Here is a 27,945-nt window from a genome sequence, read left to right as displayed (position 1 = left end):
AAAAGTCCCAGAAGCGTTTCAAGCGCCTCCTCCCCTCGCACTTGCCTCGCCTTGATGGAAAACTGATTTTTTTTGTCCCACCCTTGGGAATAACAATATTGCCATTTTAAAGATGGGAAAGCTTAAATGCTTGACCACATTTAATTAGATGTAATTTTGGATCATAACATCATAAATGACCGATAATATGTCAGTCTGTAGGCCTGTGTCTTGACAGTAGAGTTAAAATGAAAATTTCCCTCTGTAGATCAGCCTGGAGCTGCCTGTTGTTCATATTATTGCAATGTCTGCCATCTAGTGGTGAGATGAGGTAGTGCGAGAAATAAGGTACTCACTTCACACCCGTCAACTGCATTTAATTTATAAAAATGGACATTCTTACAGACCCATGTTAGACAGTTCTCTCTCTTTCTCTCTCTCTCTCTCACACACACACACACACACACACGCACCACACAGACAGGAGCACACAGTACAATGTAGAAAAAAAATCATGTTACAGACACGTATTTACAGGCAGTGCTGTTATAATGGAGGAAAAAAGACTCAAATGACCAAAACCTGACATGCTGACATAAAGTGACAGCTTGAAAAAAATCCAGTGCAGGTCTGCATGTGTCTCTTATGGCTACACTGTCAAACAAAAGTGACACATTTTCCATTTTAAAAACATAAAAGATCTGTTTAAAAAAATAAAACCGCTCTGTGGAGACTCACAGGCCATTAAAAACAAACAAAATACATTGAAATCGCCATCCAATGTGGCATCATGCCGATGTTTGATTCACATCTTGTAATCTCTGTAAAAAGGAACACTCTGTAATTTACATGGCTTCAAAATACAGTGGGGTATGCTAATTCAAATCAGCTTCCTTTCTTCCTGATCCAGGCCTGAACCATTCTGGTGGTAAGGACAGGGATGTTTGTCGGCTTCCGGACAGAACCATCTGCTGCTGGATCCAGGCCGTGCTACTCCGAGGATAAGAAGGGGGACATGTCTATCTGATTCCAGGCTGGATACGGCTTCTCTGCCCCTGCTTAGAGTCACACACACAGAAGATGTGAATTGAGCTGAAGGGCTGCATTCTGCCAGCAATAATTTTGTCACAGTGGGAGTCACATCATTAATATCATTTTTAGGATGAACCATCCTGTGTCCCAGGGTCTGCTGCTTGGTCCCACATGTTTTGCATGACTTGTGTAATGACAATTGTGGTTGATTTGCTCAAGACAATGAATGGAATTAGACTGCTGAAACATTCAAAATGAAGTCAGCATCCATTCAGCTTCAAACGGGCTCAAATGGAGATATTTCGGCTGTTTTGTTTTCGAGTATGTAAACCTCAGATGCCATTTAATATAACTTTGATTAACCTTCATTGCCTCAGTGAGAAATCCAAACTCAGATATATGACATCTGTTGTTTCTCCCATTAGCAATCTATACTGTGTTTGCTGATGTATGGAGATATTTGTATATATGGGATATGAAGATGCATATATCCTCAGTTTAACAAGGGAAACAATCAGAATCACCCGACATCTTGAAAAATAGAGCTCCAATTTCTTGCATTGATTACTCTGAATATTTCACCATATTTTATCAAACTTACCTTCTGTATGATTTAAACGGTATCTTTTCCTAGGGGAAAACAAGAAAAACAAATGGAAAAATCATTCTCGACTCATACATGATGTTAAATCATACATTTGTCCCTACTGTGTATAGCAAGCCACTGCTCAGCTCACCTCTGTAAGATGAAGAGTCCACACATGACCAGAATAGACACAAGGTCTACTGTAATCCATATGATTTTGTAATTACGAGGTGCCTGAAACACACAAACACCCTCACACAATCAGAGTATGTCACATGTCTGGGAAAATGTCCACTCTGATGCACATTTTTAATGATTTTGTGTACATTTGAACAGAGAAATGGAAGGAAGGTGGGGTAAAGACTGATTTTCACAGCAAACAGCAGTCTGCCTTGGCTTCCTCTATATGTGCCGCTGTATGTTTACGTAGAAGTGTTGCTCACCAGAGTCCAGTCAGGCTGGTTCATGTCCTGTAGGAGGTGGCAGGAGTTGGTGGTAACAGAGTTGGCCCCTGAGCACCACAGCAGAGAGAACAGCCAGCGCTCATTAACCACCCACAGGTTCACTGACACATTCGTGCTCCGAAGTTCCCTATCAGGTACAAAGAGATTCATTCTAAAATGAGATATGCATCATTAAAAAAAAAAAAAAAAAAACATACACCCACTCTCACATATTGACTGCTGGCATGAAAGTTAGGCACATTACAGGTTAGTACTTAAGTTAGGTATAATCTGAAGGCATTTATGTAGTTCAGATTTTGCCTCGTGAATTTGCTGCAAAACAGACTCTAAAAAGCCATTTAATCTTGTAGTAAGTTTTGTTTCCTTTAAAACAAAACAAAAAAATAAACCTGCAAGTGGGATGAGAACTTGTTTCCAACAGTAATCAAATTGTTTCCAGAATTTTCTTGAATCGAGTGACAGTTTTGATAGCAGTGGGCTGATCTGCCTTATTCTGCCTTGTTTCAACATTATTTATAGTTACAAGTCAAAAATCTGCCAGTTTCAAGAGAGACAAGAGAAGATGAGTGTGAAACTAAATGACTACTTAAGATGAAGATTTCTTTTTCAGTGTAGCATTTTGCCACATTTTCATTTTCATTTCATGTTTATTACACAGGGAAAAAAAACTGAAAAGTGACATTGCAGATGTTGCAATTATAATCGGACTGACTTGGATACAAAAACTGTTTTATAGCAGGTTTCTGTTTTGCAGCACATACAAAAACAAAGTCACATCACAAGACACACACAAAAAACAATCACAGCAACAAAACAAAGCATAAAAGCTGCATGCAGACATGATATGCATGCACACATACACATACACATAAATACAAATCCAAAAGCACAGACAGTACTATCTTAAGCTCTGCAACCCCCACATATAACATTTATAATACAAACCATTTACCATTTTAGTATAAACACTAGCAAGCCAATAAAAAAAATCTCATTTATGATCATGAGTAAGTGACCCAGTAATTGTGCTGTACAGTGACTGAAGAGCTAATACATGATTCAGGAATCATGGCCTGTCTCATCAAGCAAACAACGCCATCTGTAACTTTCAAAACCATCAGACATGTCTGTTCAATTGACACTTTACCATCACTATGAAATATATCAAAACCCTCTTTCCACTAATACTCTCTTCAGGAAGCTTTTGAAGATGGGTGTGTGTGCAGCCATTACACAACACTCCTGGGTGAAAACATTATTTGAATCTCATTCCCCAGAGGCTGTTCATGTGTCTCTATATTCAGCACCAGCACTGTGTCTCAGCATGCTACAGACACACTTTTAATTAACACACCACTGTGCGTGCCCCCTGGCACAGCTACGGTAGATAATATGGGTTATTTTGTTTCATTTTTTTTTTTTTACCTGATTGTTGCTGAAGTCAAAGCGCTGTATTTCAAATTCAGGTGGTTCCCTCCCTCCTCTTTCATGGCAGATATGTTGGCATAGACCTGTATGAAACCTGGAGCCTTCTCCATTACATACTCTCTGTTTGCCGGAGGAAGCCAGAGGATCTGTGAAAAAGAAACACAGCACCTTAATAACATGTGATTTATCATAAAATATCTACTTCCAGTGAAGGGATTCGCATTACACATACCAGGCCTGGGGCAATGCCAGACTCCTGGATGGTCTCAACCGTCCTTACAGTATCCATGTACTCGTTATTTTTTAGGTCAAAAATGACTGAGATATTGTGCTTCTGGGCAAGGTCAAGCAGCTCACGTAAGGAGGGTATAGTCTGCTTCTTGGCTGTCTCCCTCTCCTCTGCTGAGAGCTGGCTCACTGAATGGAAAGGATCTGTCTATAAAGTCAGAGACGTCAGGTTAGGATTAGATTTTGTCACCATAAACAATTGGTCCACATGGTACAGTGAAAAGTACATCACACTTGAGGATCAAGCGTTTCTCTATGCCCAGCCCTTACCTGTAGGAACCAGTCACCTGCGTTCAGGCTCTGTAACTTCTCCCAGGTTAGGTTGCTGCTGTGGTTGAAGGTTCGTGTGGGGAACTTCTTTTTTACATCTGTTGTTCTCAGCAGGAACCCAGAGGCATTGTCATGCATCAGGAAGGGAACGTTGTCTTGACTAGGTTTGACCAAACAACAAGAATTAGCATCAATGAAGGCAAAACACTCTTTACCTAATGGAGCATCGCTGTAAGTCATATGACTTTTATCAACCTCTTTCAGCAGCAAATAGGAATTTTTATATTTCAGCACCAGGCTAGTTGTTAAGTCACTGACACTGATCAAGCCCCCTCTGATACTGTATGTTATAGTCATTTTGCGCTATGAGGCACAAACAAAAATTCTAAAATGCATTTTGCTGTTTTATTTTCAGCTGCTATATCATGAACTCGTCTTGACCCTGCATACCTGAGCTGCACATCTGTCTCAAAGGCTGTCACGTTGCACCTCACACTCCTTGTGAACGACATCATGGTGTTCTCTGGAGCCAGCTGAACACAGCGAGGACAGATGGGTGAGACACACTCGTGTGCTGAAATTCACAAACTACCCTGAAGCCGTGTGAACACACAACCTCATGCACAGTGTTAAATTGAGCTTATTGGTGACCCAGGAGCAAAGCAAACTAACAAGGACAGAATAACATGGCATATGGGACCCTCACATGACTGGACATTTATTCACACCTGAGCCAGGGATACAGAATTTGCTGTTTTATGGTGTATTACATCAGTGTAGGTAATACTGAGTCTTTTTTCCTGAGTAATGATGGAAGCTTATGATTATTTCATCGCCTGAAGCACTACATTTTTTTGGTTTTGGTGGCTAGCCATTCAAATGAAAATAATACTCTACCTCTTTGAATAAATAAAACACAACCCACATTAGTAACTGCCGTATGTTTTCCTTGACAGCTTTTTCAGAACTATACTGATGATGACACCATTCATAATATGAGGGACCATGTGAATCTGCAGGGCTTCGTGGGGGAAAAAAAAGACACTCACCATTGGTGCGCCTCGGTGGCCAATGAGATTAGGTTTGGGAGGTAATTCGTTCAGTTCAATAAGACAAGGGGAGTGGATGAAGCAGGGACAGAGGAAGATGGCTGCTGACACCACAGCAAACACCACTGCGATCAGGATCTTGGAGCCTGAGGGGAGCGCAAGACAAACAAAGAGATGATCCTGTTCTCACATTTACACTAACCCAGGTCTTAACAGACTTGTACAGCAGTGCCAACACATGAATGTTTTGAAAGAGAGCCATTCAAAAACCTTGTAACACCGGTTCTTTTATTATTTCTCTTAAACAGGAACAGACATGTACATTGTTTTGTGCATATGGCAGTTGCAAATTACTTTGTATTCACGATGTAACAGTTCAATAAACCCGCGGTTTGGCTTGTATAGCGGTTTACGGGTCATAGTTTTGGTTTTGGTTTGGTTTGTTTTGTACAAAAAAAACAAAAAAAAAAACAACAAAAAAACACTGCCATTTCCAATGCACTCTGTATTTTGTCTTATTAGCAAAAACAACATTTATTTTTTCATTCAGAGATTTGAAATAACAATATGAAATCAACAAATATTCTTTCAAAGGCAAGGTAACTCTCAGTTGGCCTGGAGGTCCAGCCATCACTGCTGCAGCTATGTAGGATGTACTGTATATTGAACAGTTTTCAGTTTTTTATGGTTCGGTTTTACACCCCTAATTTGTATGTATTATGTGAACATCCAACAATGTACTGTTTGCATATATCTTGCACGTTCACATCACTACACAGGATTCTGAATTACTGTGGAAATCTGTGCATTTGTAAAGCCATAAATTATAGACACTTGTAAATTTGTGATTTGTAATTATGTGCTTGCCTTGAAAAGGCAACACATCTTATTTTTTTTTTTATTATTCTTCCCAACATTTAGTTTCAACTCTTGGATCAGAGTTTTTTATTTTACCGCAACTTTTAGTAAAGCTTTTCTGGTTCAAGCCAAAGCACTGGCTTCCCACTGCCAAAAGTGAAAAATATATAGGCACTTACGGAGAAATTAATTCCAATTTCAAAATGTCTATTCCTCTGACTTTTTTAATATAGAGATAATATGTATGCTGTAGAAGATGTTGTGCCTGTGTTTCTTGTTGTAATGTTGTAAGATGATAAATTATGCTATGCACACTAACCGGCACTTCTGGCCTTGTGGAAGCCACAGAAAACAAACCAGCTGAGCAACGTCAGGGCTCCAACCGCACCGAGCTGCAAGAACGGAGCTGTAGCCTGCCAAGAGGCCAACACACACATCAAACATACTGACAGCTTATAACTACTCCCAGCCATGTGTGACTCAAACATATAATTTATATACTCCCCATCAACAGTGCCACACACGTCATACATAATCCTTTGGTCTACTCTACCTGGAGTGACAGAAGAACAGTCGGCCATTCTTTTTGCCACTGGATGCTTATACCTGCGATGCCCAAGACGACGAATATGACACCTAAAATCAGGAAGATCTTGGCAGAGAAGATCCAATTATGACATGGAAAGCTGGTCAAAATGTGCCCTCAAAGACCTCAGTAAGTCAGAAAAACGGCTGAACGATGAAACATTTAACATACCTTGTGCACCCAATGTAAGTCCAGTGGCACCCTCAAGACAACTTGGAATAGTGCAAAGAGCTGTAATCAATGATGTTAAATTATTAAACAGATCACAGAGAGTCCAAAAGTGATATTACATCAAATCAACATTAAAAAAGTGACTTAAGACTAGAATCATTGTTTTGCCATTGATTGTGTAAGATGGTTTACTTATTGTACTACAGGCTTTTTTTTTGTTTTATAGCATTGCTATTCATATTTTACTATTTTACTGTTTTATGTGGGATTATGTGTACAAGTATGCCATGGTGAAACACTCTGTAACGACTAAAGATTCTGCATAAACAGTTTCACTTACTGTAATTTTATTTATTTACTTATTTCATGATAAGTAAAGGGAGCTTTCTACCTATAGGATGAATGTGCAGTACTTTGAGTGCCATATTCTGAGATCATTTCCAGGGAGAACCATGACAGCTATTTTGTGCAGTTTCCCCAGCAGGAACTATTATCCCACTCCTTCTCAATTATTATGTCTAAATTATGACACCTCTGCGTCAAATAGGCGAAATATCATAGGTCAACAGTATATATCTAAGCCCTTTTTTTAAATTTCTCACCAGTAGCAAAATGCAGTAGCTGGTCAGCAGTGCAGAGATGATGATCACCACCATGAACCAGTTCACCCACCGTTTCAGTATCGTGAAAGCTTTCCTGATAATGGAACAATAGAGGGCAGCACAGGGGTTACCAGCATAAAGGTCAATGAATGCACTAGCAAAAAAAATAAAGGATTCAAGGCTTTTGTGTGAGCTGTAGTGTGTGCAGCGTGTGCATATATACGCCTGTGTGTGTATGATCACTCACCAGTTAACATCCTCTCTGTCGTTGAATGTAACTAGACAAATGTACATCCAGCATAGCATAAGCAGGCAGACCAGAGTGACAACTGAGAACCAACAACATGCATGCTAAAATGAAAAGAACAGGTTGCTGTTTTACATATGTGACTCTTCAACATGGAATATTACACTGAGCATGTAATAATTAAACCTGTGCACACTTAAGATTTTCAGTCACAAATAAATCAACACTCATTCAGCAGTTACTTAGACAGGTGATCCTCTGTACCTGTGTGTGTGTGTGTGTGTGTATGTATGTGGGCTGTGAATGGTATGCTACAGGGAACTTGATCCGTCAAGACTGTGGAGCAATTCCAACATTTCTTCATACTTGATTTCGCTCTCTGCTCAGTCCTGTGACAAATTTGGGCAACTAGCACCATTCACCCGCTTTTACCATAAACAACACACCCTCACCTTCTTTTAACGCTTCTTCGGTCCGTGCCAAAATACACACAGAAACCGTCCACCCCTACAGACGCTGAAACTCTCCACCACCCCCATCCCCCCTTTGTGATCCTGTTCCAGAGCCATCCACTACAAGTATGTAAAGGGCTGTGAATTTACTAATTAGTCCTGGCACACAATCACATGCTCAGCTGTGCATTCTCCACCTCATTTACAATGCTTTTATTTGTTCAACAAGTCTGAATAAATGAAAAAAAAAAAAAAAAAAATGCATCCACTGTATTTTTCACTGCACTTGAGACATTACACTTCCTATTGCAAAACAGTTATATGGGAAAATGTTTCACACTGGCCTGCATCTAGTCCAGTGGAATGTTAATCCATAATCACAAGGATTTTATAAAGGTTATGCTGCACCAGGAAGCTGAAAACTGATACCCTTCAAAGAGCCTTTATTCTGAGAGGGTTTCAGATTCATTGTCTAAGTAGGCTAGCATGAATCATCTGGAACAGGTTACTAAACAAACATACAACTCAAGGGGATTGCAGTACAGTGTGAAGCGGTGATGAAGAAAATGATCATAATCGCTAAACATAATCAGGGTTCATTCAGTTTGCCACATACATTAATATAAAGTTACAAATACTCACCCTTCTCTTCCTTTCAACTGGCTGCCTCCAATTGCAGCTATAGAAGCCCCTGCAGCAAATTCTGCAGCAACTGTCGTGTGACGTCATCACCCCGAATTTCACTGTATTGGAAGTTCGGGTCCTGCTCTGTGCCGCCTGGATACCTGGTACACCCGGCCTGAAGTAAGATGGATGGAGGCTATAGAAAACTCTCTCTCTGGACACTTTACATGAGGAGAGGCCTGACTTGATTCACTAAACCTATGGAGTGTGGGAGAAAAAAAAAGGACTGTGAGAGAAAGTGAATGAGAGAGAGAGAAAAAAAGAGAATATCAATGGGTATCAGGGCAATCCCTGCTCAATAACCCCCTCAATAGAGCCTCTATGCAAGGGGGTATAGCTACTGGCAGCGCTTACAATGGCCAGCACCATGGGGTATTGAGAGAGGAGCACAGGCTGGCCTGAGAGTGAAGTCACACCATTCGAGCCTTTGCAACACAGTAGACAGACACTCACAGTGACAGGCACATCCACACACTGGGGGGGTGGGGGATATGAGGCAGTGGCCATAACAAGAGCCTATAAGTAACAAGAAAACTAGTCTAGCCTGTCTTTGGGCATGAGCTGTGATATGAGTCTAGCAAGCTGGGAGATTGGGGAACTTCATTGGTGACATATGTAGCTTGGGAAAAAACTACAGCAAGTGCTCTGAAAACAGGTTAGGGCATGTTTCTCGGATGCCAGGTTATTGCCCATTCCATTAGGACAAACATGGGAAATTATGTGTCTTGGCCTCTCAGCCAAGACACGTCAATCAGTTGAAATTTATATGGAAAAGAGACACCATTAATTCCAGTGTACAAAAGTGCCAGAGGGAAAAAAGGGAAAATGTTCAATAGAAATGTGTTGTTATTCAGGTTGTAGACCAGCAGTTAGTTGTTTGACATGATTTGAGTTTTTCCCAGCAATCCTCTGTCTTGGCTTATGACTGAGGATAACTACCTGTATTTCTTAGTAAAGGCCTCCAGGGTAATAACCAAGCTGCAGCATTAAGGCCTCCAGGTACTGAGTGAGTTTCAGAGTTTGGGCTAATTATGCAAACAGATACACTAAATAACACTGAGAAAAATGTGTGAAACTATACATTCTACATTATTCAACACAACAAGCACAACAGAATTAAATCGCTGATGCACAATCCCTAGAACTACGTTCATGAGAGTGTTCGCATGTTTTAGATCTGATGATGAGAACGTGCTGGGACAGGTATGCAGCGCCACATGTAAGAGAGATGTGAAACTTAAACGCCTTGTTTCACTGCAGGAACTAAAACACCACCAGGAAGTTTTACACCTGACCTGACTGTTGAGCAATATTGGTAAAAGGAAAAAACACCTGCGCCACCGACTAGAGGTACAGTGGCATAAGCAAGTGAAGTGGAAATGTCCCCATTAAAATAAGGGAACAATTAAAGACTTCTAACATACTTGGCCAAAGGCATAGTTAATGTTTTTACATCTGAAGTTGTTATTAAAAAAATTTCCAACTTATATACAATCACTTCCTTGAGTGGACAGGTATCTATGAATTTTGCAGTTGAAGATGGTTAGTAAAACAACATATAACATATGAAATAACTATATATGAACAGAGATTTTTTAAAAACACTTAGGGAATAGTTTTTAACAATTCTCCATAAAATCAAGGTTATGACACATAATGACACCTGCAGTATCAGCCAGGATCATACACACAGACACACCTTCCTAATTTGATTTGGCAAGTCAAACAAACAGTTATTATCACTTCAGTCTTTTGGCAGTCAGCTGAGGTTTGATAAGAAAAAAAATGTGGTGGCTATACACGTAAAAATGATGATAGAGAAATATTCACTCAAAGAATTCAGTGTTGGTTGTTAACTTGTTATGATATACAATGATGTGTCAGAAGGGAAAAACAAGAATTCATGTACCTCCGTCATTTATATTTCACTCACATTGCTCAATGCAGGTATGTTTGATTAAATCACAGCTGAGAGAGAGATATTTATGTAGAAACTTTAAATCTAATCTGATCTTGATCTAAACAGATTCACCTGACTTTTTAAAAAAAATGATCATAAACAAACACCGCACCATTTATTCACTGTCACTGGCAGTGTCAAGGGACAAATAGAGGATAGAATACTTAAAAAAAGTTCTGCATGCCATCACTGCCCAAAACACATGATGACACAGTGACATAAAGTTTACAAATGACTGTGTGTTGCAGAGGACAGGTTGCATAATATGTACTGATTCCATCTGCATTTCAACAAAGTAGATTGTGTTATTTTGTTATGTCCTGTGTCAACTGAAGAAAAAAAAAATCTTTCTACCACACTGTCTGGCTGTCATAATACCCTGTGCTGCTCATCAATCAGATATGCAAGATAGTTCAGCTACAATGCACGTGCAGTGTATGCAATATTTTATTGTTATTGACCCAGTGTAACAGATAATATACATGTAAACTAATTATATACAACATAACGAGACAAACTGTGTACTGATGTGTGCATTTTTAAAGGACCAAGAGTTGTCAAGTCAAACCTATCTATCTATCTATCTATCTATCTATCTATCTATCTATCTATCTGAACAGTGAAAGCATCAGTCAGCAGTGACTTACCTTAAAACACAGCTGTGTCGGTAAGTTTTCTTTACATAGTGGCTGATGTAGTCAACAGGCTGCCACAGACTCCTTGGCGCATTCAGGTGGAGTGAACAGCTACACTGCCTTTCCTCACTCGCATCTAGTCCACTCTCGGATTAGTGAATCCGTGCACGGGATGTGAATGGCCCCAAATGAATGGGTGCAACTTAAGGGGTGTAACCCAAGCAAGGGGGCAGGGAGGAGGGAGGATCCACCAGATTCAACAGAGGTAGGCAAGAAAGCAAAAGTTGCGGCTGACTGAGGAGAGCAGCGCTGCAACACACACACACACACACACACACACACACACACACATTTGAATACTTCTCTGTCACCACCGGTAATTAGTTGGGTGAGGTGTTATGATAAACCAGCCTATGCTATGAAATTATCCGACCGCGCGGATGGAAAAACAAAAACATCTGACAGAAAGGGTATGGGGCAACGTTTGGGATGTGTTTCGAAAGATTAAAAATATACATCAATGCACATCAGTCAGTTTATGTCTACAGCAAAATGTACACAATGGACAACATTTATGCAATGTTTTCCTTACAATAAGGCCTGCATTTTTGGCATATTTCCAAATATATTTCTTGGTATATCATGAGATTTTTAGAGTAGCCTCTAAAACGGCTGCCACCACATTGTTTTGGGATTTCCACTTGATATAATCACGGGGAAAAAAATGCAATTTCAAACGTTGCTTTGATTTGAAATTATTCCCGTGCTCTCACGCATGCTCCAAATATATATTTACGTTCAGATAGATAGATAGATAGATAGATTGATAGATAGATAGGATTTTTTTTTTTTTTTAACGCACTTTACATGAACTCAGCATAATAGGACTGGGCAGGGGATGAGGACATCAAACATTTTTGCTGTTAATGGTGATAATCATAGCTTGTGACAGGGCACAGTCAGATTCAGGTCTGTGAATCAGACCATAAGTCCTCTCTTGGCAAGACTTTGCATGTAGGCCTGAGTCTATCTCCATCCTTTTGATTGTTCCCCACTCTCCCCCTCCTCTCCCACTGGTTTCTGTTGACAGTCATTAGGGTATTTATTAGAGGACTGGATTTCAGTGGCACAGCACTTTGGTTTTGGCCAGCTGTAGGTCTATTAATAAGTGCCTCACTGAGGGTGCAGGTAGGCCCACACTATCATTATTTGTACACTAACATTTGTAGGTTGCCCCAAGGAGACTTTAATACACTAGAGTACACCTGCCTCCAGTATTGTGTGGTAATGTGTTAATTAGTATATGAACATACAGTTGGACTACCAAATCAAACAGAGTAACTCTCGCATAGCACATCCTTTGTGTACAAATACAGGTGTGTCCTGCAGCTGAATAAACACCCTGCAGATACAAATAGATAAGCTACGCACGTACACCAATTAGTTAAAAATTATTATTGAACCAGAGCAATCCATCAAACCTTCACACTGATTATGAGAATAGGCAAAATTAAGACAGTAATTAATATGAGAGCCATTAGTTCACATTGTCCTTATCAATAGATTCTTACTAACAATGCCTTGCATTAGACTCTTTGTCAGCTATAAAGCACATGCACCTGTTGCAAAAATGTGGGCAAGGGTTAATGATGATTTCTTTGCATGAGTTATGATTTTTGTCAGCATCATAATGAAAGTAGTCAGCATCATAATAAAAATACCCAAAACCAAATAGACTGTATTTTTGCACAGGAACAAAATGAAAGAAGGACGCCTGTCTCTTGCACTTTCAGTGCCATCATGTGCTTTTGCATGGGGTAGACTTCTCTGTACTTCATGTGATGAGGAGTGGGAATAGTGGAGACTCAGAATATTTAGGGAAACACTTGACATCTGGGCTGAATACCTGCAGATTTTTATGCATGGCTCTGTGCACTCTAAAAGCAGAAGGGTGGGGTTTCATGTTTTCCCTGTCTCTGCAGATTATTTATGGCAGATGGCTTTTGGAGGGGATGTCATTCTTCACCTTAACGATATTGACTGTGATATGGGCAAGAGAATGGGTGGAAGAAGAGAGGCTTCATCTGGTATTGATCTGATCCAGCTATTGTTCCACATGACTTTGAAGAGAGGAGGACTGTGGGTCAGGCCTGTCTTACCTCAGAATTGGAAATACATAAAATAGAGCAGAGTGGAGGGAGGCCCAAGTAGGATCCCTGTGGTTTCCAGCATCCAGTTCAAGTAGGGGTGAAAAGAAATGAGAATAGTCTTAGGAATGTCTGAGTGACACTTTCTCATAACCAGAAGGTGGAATGAAGAATGTGAAAGAGGAATTAGGGGTAAGACACTGCATCAAATACGAAAAACAGAGTTGGAGGAGGGAGTAACCTTTTTGGAAATGACAGACAACAACAGGCTATAATGACAAGGCAACGACTCAGCCACTGACTGAGACCTGGCATGTTTTGGCATGCTGGCGATCTCTGTGCCAAGATGCCAAAAAGCATCATGAGAGCAGTATTTACTTTTGGATCACTCAATATACAGAGAGAAGTACTCTATTTTGTGATGTCGCCAACTGTAAAAACCTGCCAGAACTTGAGCAATATGAGGTCCCTGCTGAGAGGTTTCTGGAATATCAGGACTGAAATTATCAACAACGGGCTGTTATCCTGATTCCACTTTCGGTGATGTTGCTTACAAAGTTCTTGAGGTTTTATCTAGTTTGCCCAGTGTTGATAAAATAATTGTCCATGTTGGTACCAATGATACCCACAACCAGCAGCCTCAGCTACTTAAGTCTGACTTTGTACACTTATTCAACGCTTTTTTCAACAGAAAAAAACTGGGAACTCCATGCACATATCCAGTCCAATCTCCACATTCAGCTGCAGTTTTGAACGTTTTAGCAGGAAACTATCACTGCACACTTGTCTCTCCTTGGCCTGTGACTTCCATAATGTTTCCTACAATGAAAATTTTAACCTTCTCTGGAAACACAGACTGTTCAGAGATGATGGTCTACACCAGAATATTTGCGATGCTAAAAAGATGTCCGCAAACTTTTCATACACTACAGTTGCTTCTCCGTGGTGATTTCCACATTCATTGTACTTCCCATTTCCTCACCTGTCATTTTTAGATAATATAGACAATTTAACCTCATTCAATCTATTAAAGGGGCCACACATTCCAATGGTCACACCTTAGACTTAGTACTCTCATATGGTTTCTGTCTTGAGTGTCTTAATTTGGTGGATATGCTGGTAAATAACCATAAAGATGTTGTGATTAGTGATGCTAACCTCAGTTTTGATGATCAAGTCAAAAATGTTGTCCAGTCATGTTTCTTTCATATCAAGATAATCTCTAAAATTAGGTCATTTTACATAAAGTTGTACGTGCTTTCGTTTGTTCCTGGCTTGATTATCATAATGCACTTTGCTCAGGTATCAGCAGCAACTCCCTCTGCTGGCTGGTATGAAGAGCAGCAGCTCGACTTATTACTGGGCCAAAGAGGTGTAATCACATCTCTGCACTTCCCTACACTTCTCCCTACACTAGCTCCCTGTTAGATTTCACATTGATATTAAAATTTTACCACTCACTTCTAACCCCTTAAATGCCCTTGCTCTTAGATGCATCTTTGATTTGTTGATCAGGTATGCGTCCTCTCGACCATTAAGATCTGCAAGTGGAGCCCAGCAGGTTATTCACAGGTCACGATTTGAGACTGTGGTTGATCGGGCTTTCACTGTTAGAGTCCCTGAACTCTCTACCCACTGAACTCAGACCAAGGTTATTATGGTTAACTAAAACTAAACTGAAACTAGATGTGAAAAGGATGTGGACATGGCTGTGAGTCAAATGTGGTGTGTTTGTATTGTAAAACCTCTTTTGAACTTCCTAAATTTAGCCTAGTAATAGTTATCTAATAACAGTTTAAAAAAACCCTGAAACTCATCTAGAAACTCATCAAAACTAAACTAAAACTAAACATATTTAAAGAATAAAAACTAAACTTTCTCTTTGCGAAAGCTTTTTGAAATGTTTGATACATGTATTTATGTATTTAGTTTATGTTTTAGTCGTATTTATTTGATCTTATTAATTTTTTTGTCTTTACTTTCTCTGTGGTCATGTTGACTGGCTTTATTCTCATTATAGTATAGCCCTTTGTGAAGGAGACTGTAATTATTATTAGTAATAGTCATACTAATAGTAGTAGTAGTAGGAGGAGGAGGAGGATTAATTTTATCATTGAAATTGTGTGCTAGTATCCCCAAGACACACTTGTAATTATTAGAGGGCTAAGCAGAAAATACCCACTGATTTGTGTGGCTGGACTTTTCTATCTACATTTCCATGCACTGGGAAACACGTGAGACCTTGCAGAACTCTCTGACCTGCAGTTCTAGTGAAATTCAAGTTGACACACATGTGTATGGAAATTTCCCTGGTACAGTCTCAACACAGTCATTACTGCACTCCCAAATGAATGGAAATAACTTCTGGTTTCTGACACATACAGTTTAGGAGGTGTGTGGGCATTTACAGAGGATACCTTTCTTTACCATAACAAACCAAATATTGGAAAGCATCTTTTAATAGGGTCAGAAAACACGACTGTTTTCTATGTAGATACAATGCAAATTATGAATCCACACTCCAGGTCAGCAGGTGGCGCTGAAGCACCCTGAAGCGTTTTGCCAGCTACCACTGAACCCAACGAAGAAGAAAGAAGGCGGGGCCAGGGAGTAGCTCTACGGCTAGCCTTTTAGCCTGGTGAGATTTTTCTCTTGTCGTTTTATTAGTCGCTTTCGGTCGATGTGTTTTGGGGGAGAAGTTTTGCCTTAAGGTCCTTTATAGCTTAAAGCACAATAACGAAAGCTAAAACGTTAAAGAGCAGAATCCGCTTGCCTGAGAACAGCCCTGTTAACAAGCTAGCGGTTGTTAGCATGTAGCTTGCAGGTGTTTTTGCTGTCAGGTAGAACATGATAACCTTATAAGTTAACACACATCAGTTTTCCCTACGATATATACTTGGGGGTCAGTGTTATGTTCCGACTATGACCTGTTTTGTATTTTGTTTACTACTAGCTCTTGTACACCATGGACCAGAAGATCCCATATGATGACTACCAGCTCCCAGTGGTGTTCCTACCTTCTTATGAGAACCCACCGGCATGGATAGCGCCACAGGAGGTCCGAGCCTCACCTGCGTTTGTCCTGGTTTAAATAGTGCTGATTTCAGATTCAGATTTACACAGAGTACATGCATTACAACAAAAATATCATGTACACGTTTATAAAATATGAGCTACTCTAAAACAGAAACCTGGAGTAAAAAGTTGGGGAAAAGTAACTCACAAACACATCTGGGTAGCTGTCAAGAGTTATCAAGCCATGTACACAGTATGGACAAAAGTATTGGGCTACCAACACATTACATCTATAAGAGGTTTTATGACATCCCATTGTAAATCCGTAGGCATTAATATGGAGTTGGTCCCCCCTTTGCAGCTATAAGAGCTTCCACTCTTCTGGGAAGGCTTTCTAGAAGATTTTGGAGTGTGTCTGTGGGATTTTTTGCCGATTCATCCAGAAGAGCATTTGTTAGGTCAGACACTGATGTTGGACAAGAGGGCCTGGCTCACAATCTCTGTTCTAGTTCATCCCAAAGGTGTTGGATGGGATTGAGGTCAGGAATCTGTGCGGGCCAGTCAAGTTTTTCCACACCAAACTCACCCAGCCATGCCTTTATGGAGCTTGCTTTGTGCACTGGGGCTCAGTCATGCTGGAACAGAAAAGGGCCTTCCCCAAACTGTTCCCACAAAATTGGAAGCACAGAATTGTCCAAAATGTCTTGGTAAGCTGAAGCATTAAGACTTCCCTTCACTGGAACTAAGGGGTCTACGCCAACCCCAGAAAAACAGCCCCATATCATTATCCCTCCACCAAACTTTACAGTCGGCACAATGCAGTCAGGCAGGGAATGTTCTCCTGGCATTCACCAAGCCCAGACTAGTCCATCAGACCGCCACATAGAGAAGCATGATTCATCACTCCACAGAACACGTTTCCACCGCTCCAGAGACCAGTGGCAGCGTGCTTTACACCACTCCACTCCATCTGCCACTTGGTGTTGTGCTTGGTGATGTAAGGCTTACATGTGGCTGCTCGGCGATGGAAAATCATGCCATGAAGCTCCCGATGCACAGTTTTTGTGCTGATGTTAATGCCAGAGGAGGTTTGGAGGTCTGCAGTTACTGAGTCAGCAGAGTGTTGGCCACTTTTACGCAGAACAAGCCATTCTTTCACATATGTTTGTAAAGGCAGACTGCATGGCTAGGTGCTTGATTTTATACACTCGTGGCAGTGGAACTGAATGAAACACCTAAATTAGTGATAAAGGGGTGTGGCCCAATACATTTGTCCATGTAGGCTATATCTCTGTCAAAAGTAGGAATTAGAATTCTGAAGCTAGTTAAGAAAAAAATCTCATGCTAGTGGAGCTTTCTCTCTTTTGTAATGGTGATCTCCACACATTTAAATGTGTATAAATATATTAAGCAGTGGAACTACTTTATGTACTATATTACTATATCTGTTATTTTCTTCTGAACAATTTACAATGATGAAAGAAATATGATAATAAGTGTATTATGTATATATATAGCGTGTTCATCACCCTGACTACAACAATGAGCTCACACAGTTCCTACCACGCACCATCGTACTGAAGAAACCTCCAGGGGCGCAGCTGGGCTTTAACATCCGCGGGGGCAAGGCCTCCCAGCTGGGAATTTTTATATCCAAGGTGTGTGAATTTGCTTATGTCTTCCATACTTAGGGATGCGCCGTACCATTGCTTGCTGTCCTGATTTTTCCACATTGGGATTTCTGATGTACGCTGTGTGTTGACAGGTGGTTCCAGACTCCGATGCCCACAGGGCAGGACTACAGGAGGGAGACCAGGTGCTCTCTGTGAATGAGGTTGACTTCCAAGACATAGAGCACTCCAGGGTAAGTCAAAGCAGCACTGTAAAAATTAAAATACATCTTATAAAGAGGCTGGTGTTGTCTTTCTCATCCCAGAATATCAGGAAATTGAAAGGATACTGCACAGTGATGCCACTTTTCATCTGAAAGCTGTTACATATACCCGTGAAATGATGATCATCAGTTCAACATGTCCGCTTTAACTGTTAAAAAAAGCATCCAAGTGTGACATCTTCTTGCCAAAATTAACTTTGCCACCAATTAGTATATTAAATTGGGTGCCTCACAGTGCCACAAAGGTTCATTGTTAAGTCTTGAGCTGATATCAAAAGCCTAACACCAGTATACTGTGTTTAAAACACTAGTATTCTGCTCATTAGTATATAGCCTATGTAACCTCAATTTTTTTCCTTCACGACATTGTAAACCAAGACTTTTGCTCTGCTTTCCTCCCTGTATTTACAGGTTTGTTTTATTTGCCTACAGTTGAGCTGAGTCTAATGTGACTTTTTAAACGTAATTGACATTATTTTAATCAAGTTTGTTTACTCCAACATTCGTGCACATTATTATGTGTTTAGGTGCACCTTATCTAACATTTCCTGTGGGGAAACAATTAAATGTGTATTTCATAAACTTATATTTTTTTTATATTATTCCTGATGCTGTCACACACATGATAACATCAGATAATGCAGATGACATATGACCTGGTATCCTTTTACAAGATAGGGGGGTGGTGTTAAAATCCTGTGCCTGTGCCAAACTCTGGCAAATGAAAAGACCAGTTTCCCTTTGGAGATAAATAGAAAATCACACAAAAAAATACCTGACTGAAATGAGAACAGTGTCACGCTGTTGTCACCAGTCTTGCCGAAGGAAACGTCATCATTTAATGGGTCCATTTTTACTGTGAGCTTGCATTACGTTGCTTTCTTCTACCTCTTTAGGCTGTGGAGATTCTGAAGACTGCTCGAGAAATTCTGATGAGGGTGCGCTTCTTTCCTTACAGTAAGTGTTGCTTGCACTTTTTTCATGAATTCCTATCCAGATGATGATGATAATAGTCTGTAAGGTATATACAAAAAGCCTATCTGCTTCCAGACTAATAAGGTAGATTTTGAAAAATGCACCCTTGAACTCCTGCAAGTCCTCTAGTAGATTTCAGTACATTTTTATCTTTATACCATGCATGGTAAAGAACAACTTATGTCGTTGTGCAGGCTTCCTCAGGTTCATGCAGGTACCTGTATAAACCTATTTACCTTGTTAGTCTGATCTTGTTCTGCCAAAACCAGCACCTGAAAAACTACCATGGTGGTACATGGGGCCCTCATCTTTTGTTCCTACCTGCTTCCAGGTTTTACATACAGTGTCAGTGTGCGATAAATTTACATTATTTTGCAGGATTAAGATAAGTGGCTTCCAAGACATACTAAATGGCTTTTTCTGGGATAGCCTGCCACCCTTGAGAGTGTTACAGGATCACTAAGTGATTCTTTGACCATAAAAATAGCTCACATGCATAGATGCTTAATTTTTTTTTTTTTTTAAAGTAATGTACATCTTACATGAGACAAATATCCAAAGTTTCTCTGGGGTTCAGAAAGAGCTATTTTAATCTAAATAGCATGGGTTCCTTGCTGTGGGCACTGAATGGGTAGAATCATAGAGGAAGAGGAGCTTTGGTCTGACAGTGACAAAGCATTGACACATTAACATTTCTATTTCTTAAGTGTAACTTACCTCTATATTCAATAGCTTGTGACCATCAAAGATGACTGTTTCACCATCAAATGAGTGCGACTGACTGTACAGAACCGGTGAGGGCAGTATTCAGTTGCAGATGCACAGACGGTGATATGGGTAGAATGCAAAGAAGAAACTTTGCTGTAAAATTGCTCGGTGCTGCTTTAAAGCTCCTCAGGTATTTTCAGGGTTACTGTAGCCACCTAGCTAAGCTAACTGTGCACTGAACTGAGTGTAATTGGCTTTTCGCAAATTACACAACACAGATGGGGAGACACTGAACTGACATCGTTTAGAGGATTTTAATGCTTTCTCTGTTTTTCTGTCAGACTACCAGAGACAGAAGGAGAGGACTGTGCACTAGGTGGCAGCAGATCACCTAGAGGGAGACATGAACTAGGGGAGGGAGCTAGAGCGAGAGAGCCTCCGTGGGACTGATGTCCTTGGTGGATGGATACGTCACCACACGTCATGATCCTCCTCCCACAGACTCCAGCCTCCATTCTGTCTCAGCTTCAGGATGACTGATAATATGACTAATGGACCAATTCATCGTTCTACATGCAAGCACAGCACATGAAACACTGTTTTCTCTCTCAGCCACACAGCGAGACACTCTCCCGTCTACTGTGACCAGTGTTGTTCCATCAGGTAGAGGGAAAACCAAGAGGCATGGCTGACATGCTGCTTTTTATAATCCATAACAAAAGTTTTTAGCATTGATAGTTTGTTTTGTAACATTTAGACACTTACAGTTATTGAATTAACCATCGCCATACTGTTCACCTGGAACTCAAGCCTTGGTTACGTGCAGCTCGTCACAGAATCAGATCACTTTGATCACCGAGTGCAATAAATGTACACATTTGCCTCGGTGTTTTTTTAATACTTAGAGATATTACGATATAAGGACAGCAGGACCTCAACATAGTTCCAATAGGCTGTAAACTGTAAATATCACTGTATAAAGATACATTCAGCTTTTCGATTATCAGCAGTTATGTCAGTGTGTATGAAAGATACAGTGTGTATATACTGGTATAAATTTAGTTGAATGACGAGCATCAAGAACCCGGTATTGCGTTGATACTGTGAAGTAGTAAATTAAGATGAAATTTAAAAAAAAAAACAAAAAAAAAAAACATTTTCCTACCAGGTTACACATGGAATTGATTATGCACTCATACTCACACTACTTATTTAATTTGTATATTTTAGATGCCAAACTCTTGATATTGATTATAATTTTCTACATGCTCTTAAGGTGGTGAAAAAATGGACTGTATATTGTAACTTGATATTTGATGTAAATTAAATTAGATTATTATTGCCTGATTAGGTGGTATAAGGATGACTGAACCACAGAGCCTCTGAACTGGTGTGTACATTTCAACACAACAATCCAAGAGTCATTTAGCCTTTTGAGTGGTGTGGTGGGTAGATGGATGGATGGATGGATGATTGGATGTCTTTTTTCTGTACAATAAACAAAACATAACTCTATATTGTTATGCATGCATTAACTAAGAGAATAATAAAGAGTACACAATTTAGCTTATGTTTTAATGCAGTGCATCCACTATGGTTAAAAAAGGAATCTCTCAAACCTTAATCAGGATCCTGTCTGTACAGAAAACAAGTAAATAAAGGATAACAAAATATGCAGCCACTTTCTCCTCTAAATTAAAAGGGTTTGACTCACAGGTTTTCCACTTCATCCCACAGTTAGGTATACTAAGTGGCTCCGACACAACACATGATCAGCTTCCATACAGTTCTGTGTATATCAAATACCTCCAAAACAATACATCATGATCTGTTAGGAGGTCAGACACACCCACTGGATCAGCATGTATAGCACGTAGATGTAACCTGACAGATATGAACAGCAAGTCATCCACAGCATATTGGCAGAATCATTTCAAACAAACGTACAGGTCTCAGACAAAGGATTTGAACAGACCCAGCCCTTATGTAACCCCCCCCCCCTCCCCTTTGTGCACTGACAGGTGAATCCAAGCTCCACAGAAATGACATTCAGGCTTGACATTCTTGAACAGATGGGCTACACGGTACAGTACGCTGCCCTGTCATGATACACTGGCACTGTAAACGTGTTGCTGCCGTATCGCAGTATGCATCAAGTTCATTGTAAAGATGGATTTTAATACATGTGATGCAGCAAAACGTAAGCCTGTTGGTGCACAGCTAATAGTTGACATCATTGAGATCATTTGTTTTTGTCCACAGATGTACCACCTAATTTTCATGAGCCTGATCTCATGGAATTCAGAATTTAATTATGAAGAAAAATAGAGAGAGGAGTGTATCTTCTTTGGAAGATGAATGAAATCCAACACGGGGCTCCCTTTTTTTCTCCTTTCTAATAATTTGATTTATTTCTCTTCAGGGGACATGAGCTCATGTGTTGACATTTTTTTTATGAGGTGTGTGTTTTGCTTTTTCGTTCATTGTGATTCATATCTACATTTTGTATGTACGTGGGTTTTAGGATTTTTTTTTCATCCATTTTGAGTCGTCTGCTCTGTGATGTCACTTCCTGTCATTTCCCATATATGTCTTGTTTGAGTCTCAACACTGATTAGTCACCCTGACGGAGGCCTGTGTGCTGCAATGCGAAGGTGCGTCTTAACCTTTGCCATGCATTAGCCATACTAATAAAGGCTTTTTTAAACCTTTCTCACACAACTGCCTTGGTCAACATCTTTTTTGCATCAAAATAAAACTTCATTGAAATATTTTTGTTTGCCCCTCTTGTTTGAGTGTGACATTTTTTGAGTCTTAGTTACTCTAGTCTGATTGCATACTTGTAAGAGCTCATCCTGAGTCATGCAGCTTATCTCAAGTATGTTGGGCCGGTTTGCTCTGGTAACAGCGGCCCAACTTGTTGTTCCACTTTGGATGGGTTTCTGCTGAGAGTGACATCAGAAGTCATTTGAAAACTAGAGTAAATCACAGTCATTACCAAAGCATGTTAACCTTGTGGGGTTTATTTAAAAAAAGACACGTCAAGACAATGTGACACTGGTAATGTCAAATAACTTCAGAAACCAAACTTCAAGAGCTGAGCTTGTCTAATTTCAGAGTCCCTCTTTGCTCTGTCATAACTTCATCTGAGCAGACAGTAACTTAAATAAATAATCTTAGGAGTGTCCAATCCTTCAGGTACAATACAATATTTAACTTGGGGGGGAAAAATGATTGTGCCTTAAGATTTTAAATCACTGAGCTCACCAATTAATCCCACTGACTTACAACTTACTACGTACAAATCCTGTGTTGTATAACTTAGTGTGATGAATTCCATTGCACAACAATTCAATAAATACAATATTTAAATATAAAGCTGCAGGGATTTCCTTGTTTTAAAAAAGTGGGGTGGATAGATACTGGCAAATATACAGTGACAATGGAGTGAAATTGTTTATGTGTGTTGTAAACGCAATAACTGTATTTCTGTTAGACAGACTGACTCTCTGTCCAGGCCCATAGCTCCTGTACAAACTAAATTAAGGGTGATTTCAACAATTTGACTAAATGCATGGGTGTGATTAAAAAAACAAAAACAAAAACAAAAAAACAAAGTGATTAAAATGTCAAGTGTGTCCAATAAAGGCTCCAATAACTTTGCCTCAATGTTTACATTCACCAAAAATTAAAAAGGGGTTAACTAAAACAATTTCTATGTTTTCACAAGTAAATCAACAGTGTAAGTACAGATGTCAAGCGTACATGGACCAAAAAAAAAAAAAAATTACATTTCACTTCATACTTTTCACTGGTGATTGTAACTCTTCATTTTCTATCAGTCTACTGTAAAGGCAAATAGCGAGCGGCGGGCAGCTCTGCTTAACTTCAATCCCCTTCATTCAAACCTTATTCACATGTAATTTACAACAACGCAGCTACAAAAAAGCCTGATGGGAGACTTAGTGCTGTAGCTATTCTGCAATCAAACCCTACACCTCTGTACTTTGTAAGTACAGTTTAGGGGGCAAATACTTGAGAGATGTATAGGACTGATCTGAATGGCAACTAGCTCAGTGCTCATTTCCATCCGCTAAGACAGTTGTAAACACTTCATTGTCTTGCTCATCCCAAAAGGCAAACGGATACGGGAAAACTGTAGAAAATACAGTGTAATTTGAGGACAGACTGGACGCAGAGGATTTGGATGTCCAGAACCGCAGGACTTTGGTCTCAAGGCTCTTTGGCGTTTGTGTGAGAATATCCCATAGTGTCTCTTGGCCAGCCGTTGTCCCGCAGCACCGCTGGGACACAGCTGCTATCTTCGTTCTCCTGCTCCTCCGCCACCAAGCTCTCGTCCACATTTTCTAGCGAGTCAGCTCTCTGTATTGACAGTTCGGAGGGGTCCATCATGGGCAGGACGTTCTGCTCTGGAAACAACCAGGGTTTCTGATCTGGAGAGTTCTGCTGTTTCCATTCGGGATAGTCCTGTCCCGCCTTGTGTACACATTTCATCACCTGGAAGGAGCAAGTCAACAGAGGAACGGAGTATGTGAAGGGTTGAACAATAATAATAATCATACCACACCTTCATGTTCGATCAACAAAGCTCAAGATAAATCTGGTTACAAAATATTGTGCATTAAATTATGAGCTGTTGATATTAACTATTATAATATTAACTAACAGTTGATGTCTCTCAAATCAATAACTAAATTTTGAAAACGAGATGAATAGTTGTGTGTTTCTTAGTGTTCTTATTCTAACGTAGCCTTAGCCTCAGTGTTTAAATACTAAATAATGTTTGAATATTCAGACATGAAAGTTGAAGTCTTACAACTGTATATCAAAATAAAAGCACATAATACCATTGGATTTAGGCCTACCATTTCATACAGTTCCTTTAATTTGAAATCAGTATTTCATTGGGCTGTTTTTTTGTTTTTTCGTTTGAAGGCTACAGGCCAATGTTGGACTTGTGAAGTGTTCTTATTCTCATCAGCTTATATGTTTAAATACTTGAAATATAAAGGTTCTGTTTATTTGCTAATGTTTAAAGTGTTTTTTTTTTTTTTTTTTTTCATAAAAGGAGTGTGTGCTGAATGGGATGCCTGATTTGCTATGGTAGCCAATCAAGTTTTAAATATAAATGCGATCTTGCCTTTGTCATCTGGCAAAACTGTCACCAACTTTTTTTTTTTTTTTTTTTTTTTTAAATATCTGGTTCATCAAACAAAACTGTCACCATCAATTGCCAACTGTTAAGGTACCTTGCCTTCTTAGAATATGATCAACATTATTCTTATGTTGAATTTTTCAGCCCAAGCCTTACATCTCAACTCCTTCTAAGTGCTGGGAAAGGGGGGTGACGAGTTTTGTTTGAAGAGAAAGCTGTTAATGGGTAATGAACGGGTCAAAGTTTTCGTGCGGTTGAGGATGTCACTCTCACAATCTCAGTTTCACACACACATTGGTCTAAATAGTTTCAAGCAGCAGCAGATATGAAACCTGGGGAACTAGTTCTGCCAGGAGAGAGAGCAATGGCTCAGGCTGAGATAGTCCTTTGTCAGGAGAGCAGCTCCTTAAATTGGGTTTCTATGGCAACCATTGTTCTTTAAGAGACTTGAAACCCTAACTCCCGTTTGCGCGTGACGATAGCACACTTTCTAATAGTTTCCAGGGATTCATTCATTATCTCTCTCTCTCTCTCTCTCTCTCTCCCCCACTCCCTTTTCACCCATTCACTTTCAACTTTGCTATCAACTACAAGTAAACAAAACTTCTGCTGTGAAGACTAGTTGAGTCACAGAACGTACCTTGGGGGCAAAAACTTGAGAGGCCTTGTTCACCACCCATTTCGGAAGAGAACCTGGAGCAAAACGAAGAGGGCAAAATCAAACAGCAGCTCCACTTAAGGGCTTCATAAAGACATTACAGTTGTAACACAGTCAAACGTCTTTGAATTGAATGAAGTTGCATATGGTCTAACCTTTGGGGTCAGCCTGTGAGAGGTAGATGAATGAACAACTGTTGGGTCCCGTGGGCTTGATCACATAGCCGGTTAGTATGGAAACAGCTCTCACAAAGTTCTTCAGAGGAGGATATTTCTGCAATTGAAACAAAACACAAATTAAAATAACCTTTAACAGTGTTCTTTAACTAATTTTAACTAAAGAACTCTTTCAAGTCCAAGCTGTGCTCCCACATGTACACATTTTTACTTATTGTCATGCCATTTAGACATGTGACATTAACATCAATACAAGATAAGGCCGGTGTTTGCGGATGATAAAAATGGCTGTTGAAAATCAGTGCACAGGAAAACACAAAGACAATAGAGGTCAGCGGGCTGTAGTGATGGCATGTTTGACAGACTGTGGTCACTACATAGCAGGGAGAGTGCGGAGGAGGTGCCGTACCGGGTGTTTGACTGAGTAGTTGATGATGACATAATCCTCGTCCGTCACCTGCCACGAACGCAGCGTCACCACATCTCTGTTCTTCAGCGGTTTGGGACAAAGCCCTGTGAACGAGAAAAACAATTCAAGACACCTTGGCTTGAGACACCCTTCATCAGCTCTGTTTCTCACTGTCACCATAACCTTAGACTGAGCGAACCAGCTTAGGCAGCAAGTGCACTTCTTGTTGTGACTATAAATACACCGGTGGAGCAAGGGCCTGCATCGGCTGTGTTGATGTGTTAAAGTGTGGATAAAAACAGTAGTTTCTGGTAGAAGAGTGAAACATGGACATTCAGAGGTGTGACACAAAGAAGCACCATGGACGGTTACCAAGACACCAATCAGGTTTGGGTATGTAAACAGAAAGGGAGCGCTTTGCTGATAGGAAAATCATCACTGCATTTGTCTTAATGTAACTCAAACTAAAAGCCCACAGTACTCCACTGTTGGCCAGCATGAACAATACACAATACACAATACACCCTTTTGACTCAATTAAAGATTAATACAGTAAATCCAGGGGGCCTGCTGGTGCAGCTGATTGCTACACCACTATGCAGACTCCATATGGGCTCCATAAGAGGAGGTGTAGTCAAAAGTATAATTTTCTGTCTCAATAAGCTCAGATGTCAGGTCTCTAGCTGCAGGACATGCATAACAGGTTTATGGTGGGGTCCATAGGGCGCACACACAAAGCAGGGGAATGTGATGTGATAAGAGGCTGCATCAGATAGGAGCGCTCACATGAATAGTAGCCCACATCGGCGGTAGCAGAGATCCGGGCGATGTCAAAACTCTCCATCATGGCAGGGTCCCACGTCTTACGGTACTGGCTGTCGTGGAGGACGTCGAACATGGTAGCAGCTGACACGTCTTTTATGGCCATTTTACACTGAAACACACACGCACGGACACTGTGCTTACACAACATGGCAATGTCAAAGGCCAAAGCCACCCAGAGAGCCTAAAAGGATATAAAATGTTACAGGAAAACGTGAGAATACGGCTTACCTTGATTTTGTGAACTTTGGGTGAATTCTGCTTCCCTGGTGCCGCAGGTGGGACTTCGACCCACACCTGCATGCCGTTTTTGTCATACTTGTTGTACCAATTCTCCGTGGATAAGCACTGTCTCCTGAAGTCGCAGAAGACCGCCTCATCAGGTAAAGTAGGCCTACTCGTACCATGAGACATGTTACCTGTAAATGCGGCTCCGTAAAAATAAAATAAACTAAACCTCTCCTGTGGGCAGAGTGTGTATCCCCTGAAGAGAAACTTGCCGGGACTTGCTCAGCCTTGTGCTTGGCCTGCCGCGGACGAACTTGGCTTCTCTGGATGTGCGCGGTGGGTGAGACGAATATATGCAAACTGATCACCAATCAAGTCGGACAAGATTTTTGTGCCGGATTCCTGAGCCATGCCTCTCTTCTTACCTTCACACTCCCCGTCCTCCC

At 40.4% G+C, this 27,945-nt stretch overlaps 3 protein-coding genes across 6 annotated transcripts; 1 reads left to right on the top strand and 2 right to left on the bottom strand.

Moving 5' to 3' along the window:
* Positions 1–345: 345 nt before the first annotated feature.
* Positions 346–16,493, bottom strand: gdpd2 (glycerophosphodiester phosphodiesterase domain containing 2). Of its 3 annotated transcripts, none has more exons than XM_030061246.1 (17): positions 16,456–16,492; positions 11,304–11,600; positions 8,655–8,894; positions 7,561–7,664; positions 7,314–7,407; positions 6,712–6,771; positions 6,508–6,606; positions 6,274–6,367; positions 5,097–5,242; positions 4,498–4,580; positions 4,048–4,207; positions 3,722–3,925; positions 3,487–3,635; positions 2,041–2,188; positions 1,749–1,831; positions 1,613–1,641; positions 346–1,037 (listed from the first exon to the last, which is right to left on the bottom strand). In XM_030061246.1, exons 3-17 carry the CDS (start codon positions 8,739–8,741, stop codon positions 970–972), a joined length of 1,608 nt encoding a protein of 535 aa, XP_029917106.1. In that variant the 5' UTR covers positions 8,742–8,894; positions 11,304–11,600; positions 16,456–16,492; the 3' UTR covers positions 346–969. The 3 variants fall into 3 exon arrangements, with proteins under 3 accessions (XP_029917106.1, XP_029917108.1, XP_029917107.1); XM_030061248.1 differs by having other exon boundaries at positions 346–1,034; XM_030061247.1 differs by lacking the exon at positions 11,304–11,600 and having other exon boundaries at positions 16,456–16,493.
* pdzd11 (PDZ domain containing 11) lies at positions 15,982–23,817 on the top strand. 2 transcript variants are annotated; one of them, XM_030061255.1, is made up of 6 exons: positions 15,982–16,076; positions 16,392–16,496; positions 17,971–18,111; positions 18,219–18,317; positions 19,244–19,304; positions 20,372–23,817. In XM_030061255.1, the coding sequence occupies exons 2-6, from the start codon at positions 16,404–16,406 to the stop codon at positions 20,404–20,406; spliced, it is 429 nt and encodes a 142-aa protein (XP_029917115.1). In that variant the 5' UTR covers positions 15,982–16,076; positions 16,392–16,403; the 3' UTR covers positions 20,407–23,817. The 2 variants fall into 2 exon arrangements, with proteins under 2 accessions (XP_029917115.1, XP_029917116.1); XM_030061256.1 differs by lacking the exon at positions 15,982–16,076 and adding an exon at positions 16,097–16,278.
* Positions 23,038–27,945, bottom strand: stard14 (START domain containing 14). The gene is made up of 6 exons (XM_030061249.1): positions 27,503–27,945; positions 27,236–27,383; positions 26,450–26,553; positions 26,020–26,137; positions 25,847–25,899; positions 23,038–24,548 (listed from the first exon to the last, which is right to left on the bottom strand). Exons 1-6 carry the CDS (start codon positions 27,683–27,685, stop codon positions 24,264–24,266), a joined length of 891 nt encoding a protein of 296 aa, XP_029917109.1. The 5' UTR covers positions 27,686–27,945; the 3' UTR covers positions 23,038–24,263.

Source organism: Myripristis murdjan, chromosome 10, assembly GCF_902150065.1.
Source record: "Myripristis murdjan chromosome 10, fMyrMur1.1, whole genome shotgun sequence".
NCBI lineage: Eukaryota > Metazoa > Chordata > Actinopteri > Holocentriformes > Holocentridae > Myripristis > Myripristis murdjan.
This window is presented reverse-complemented; position numbering and strand designations above follow the sequence as displayed.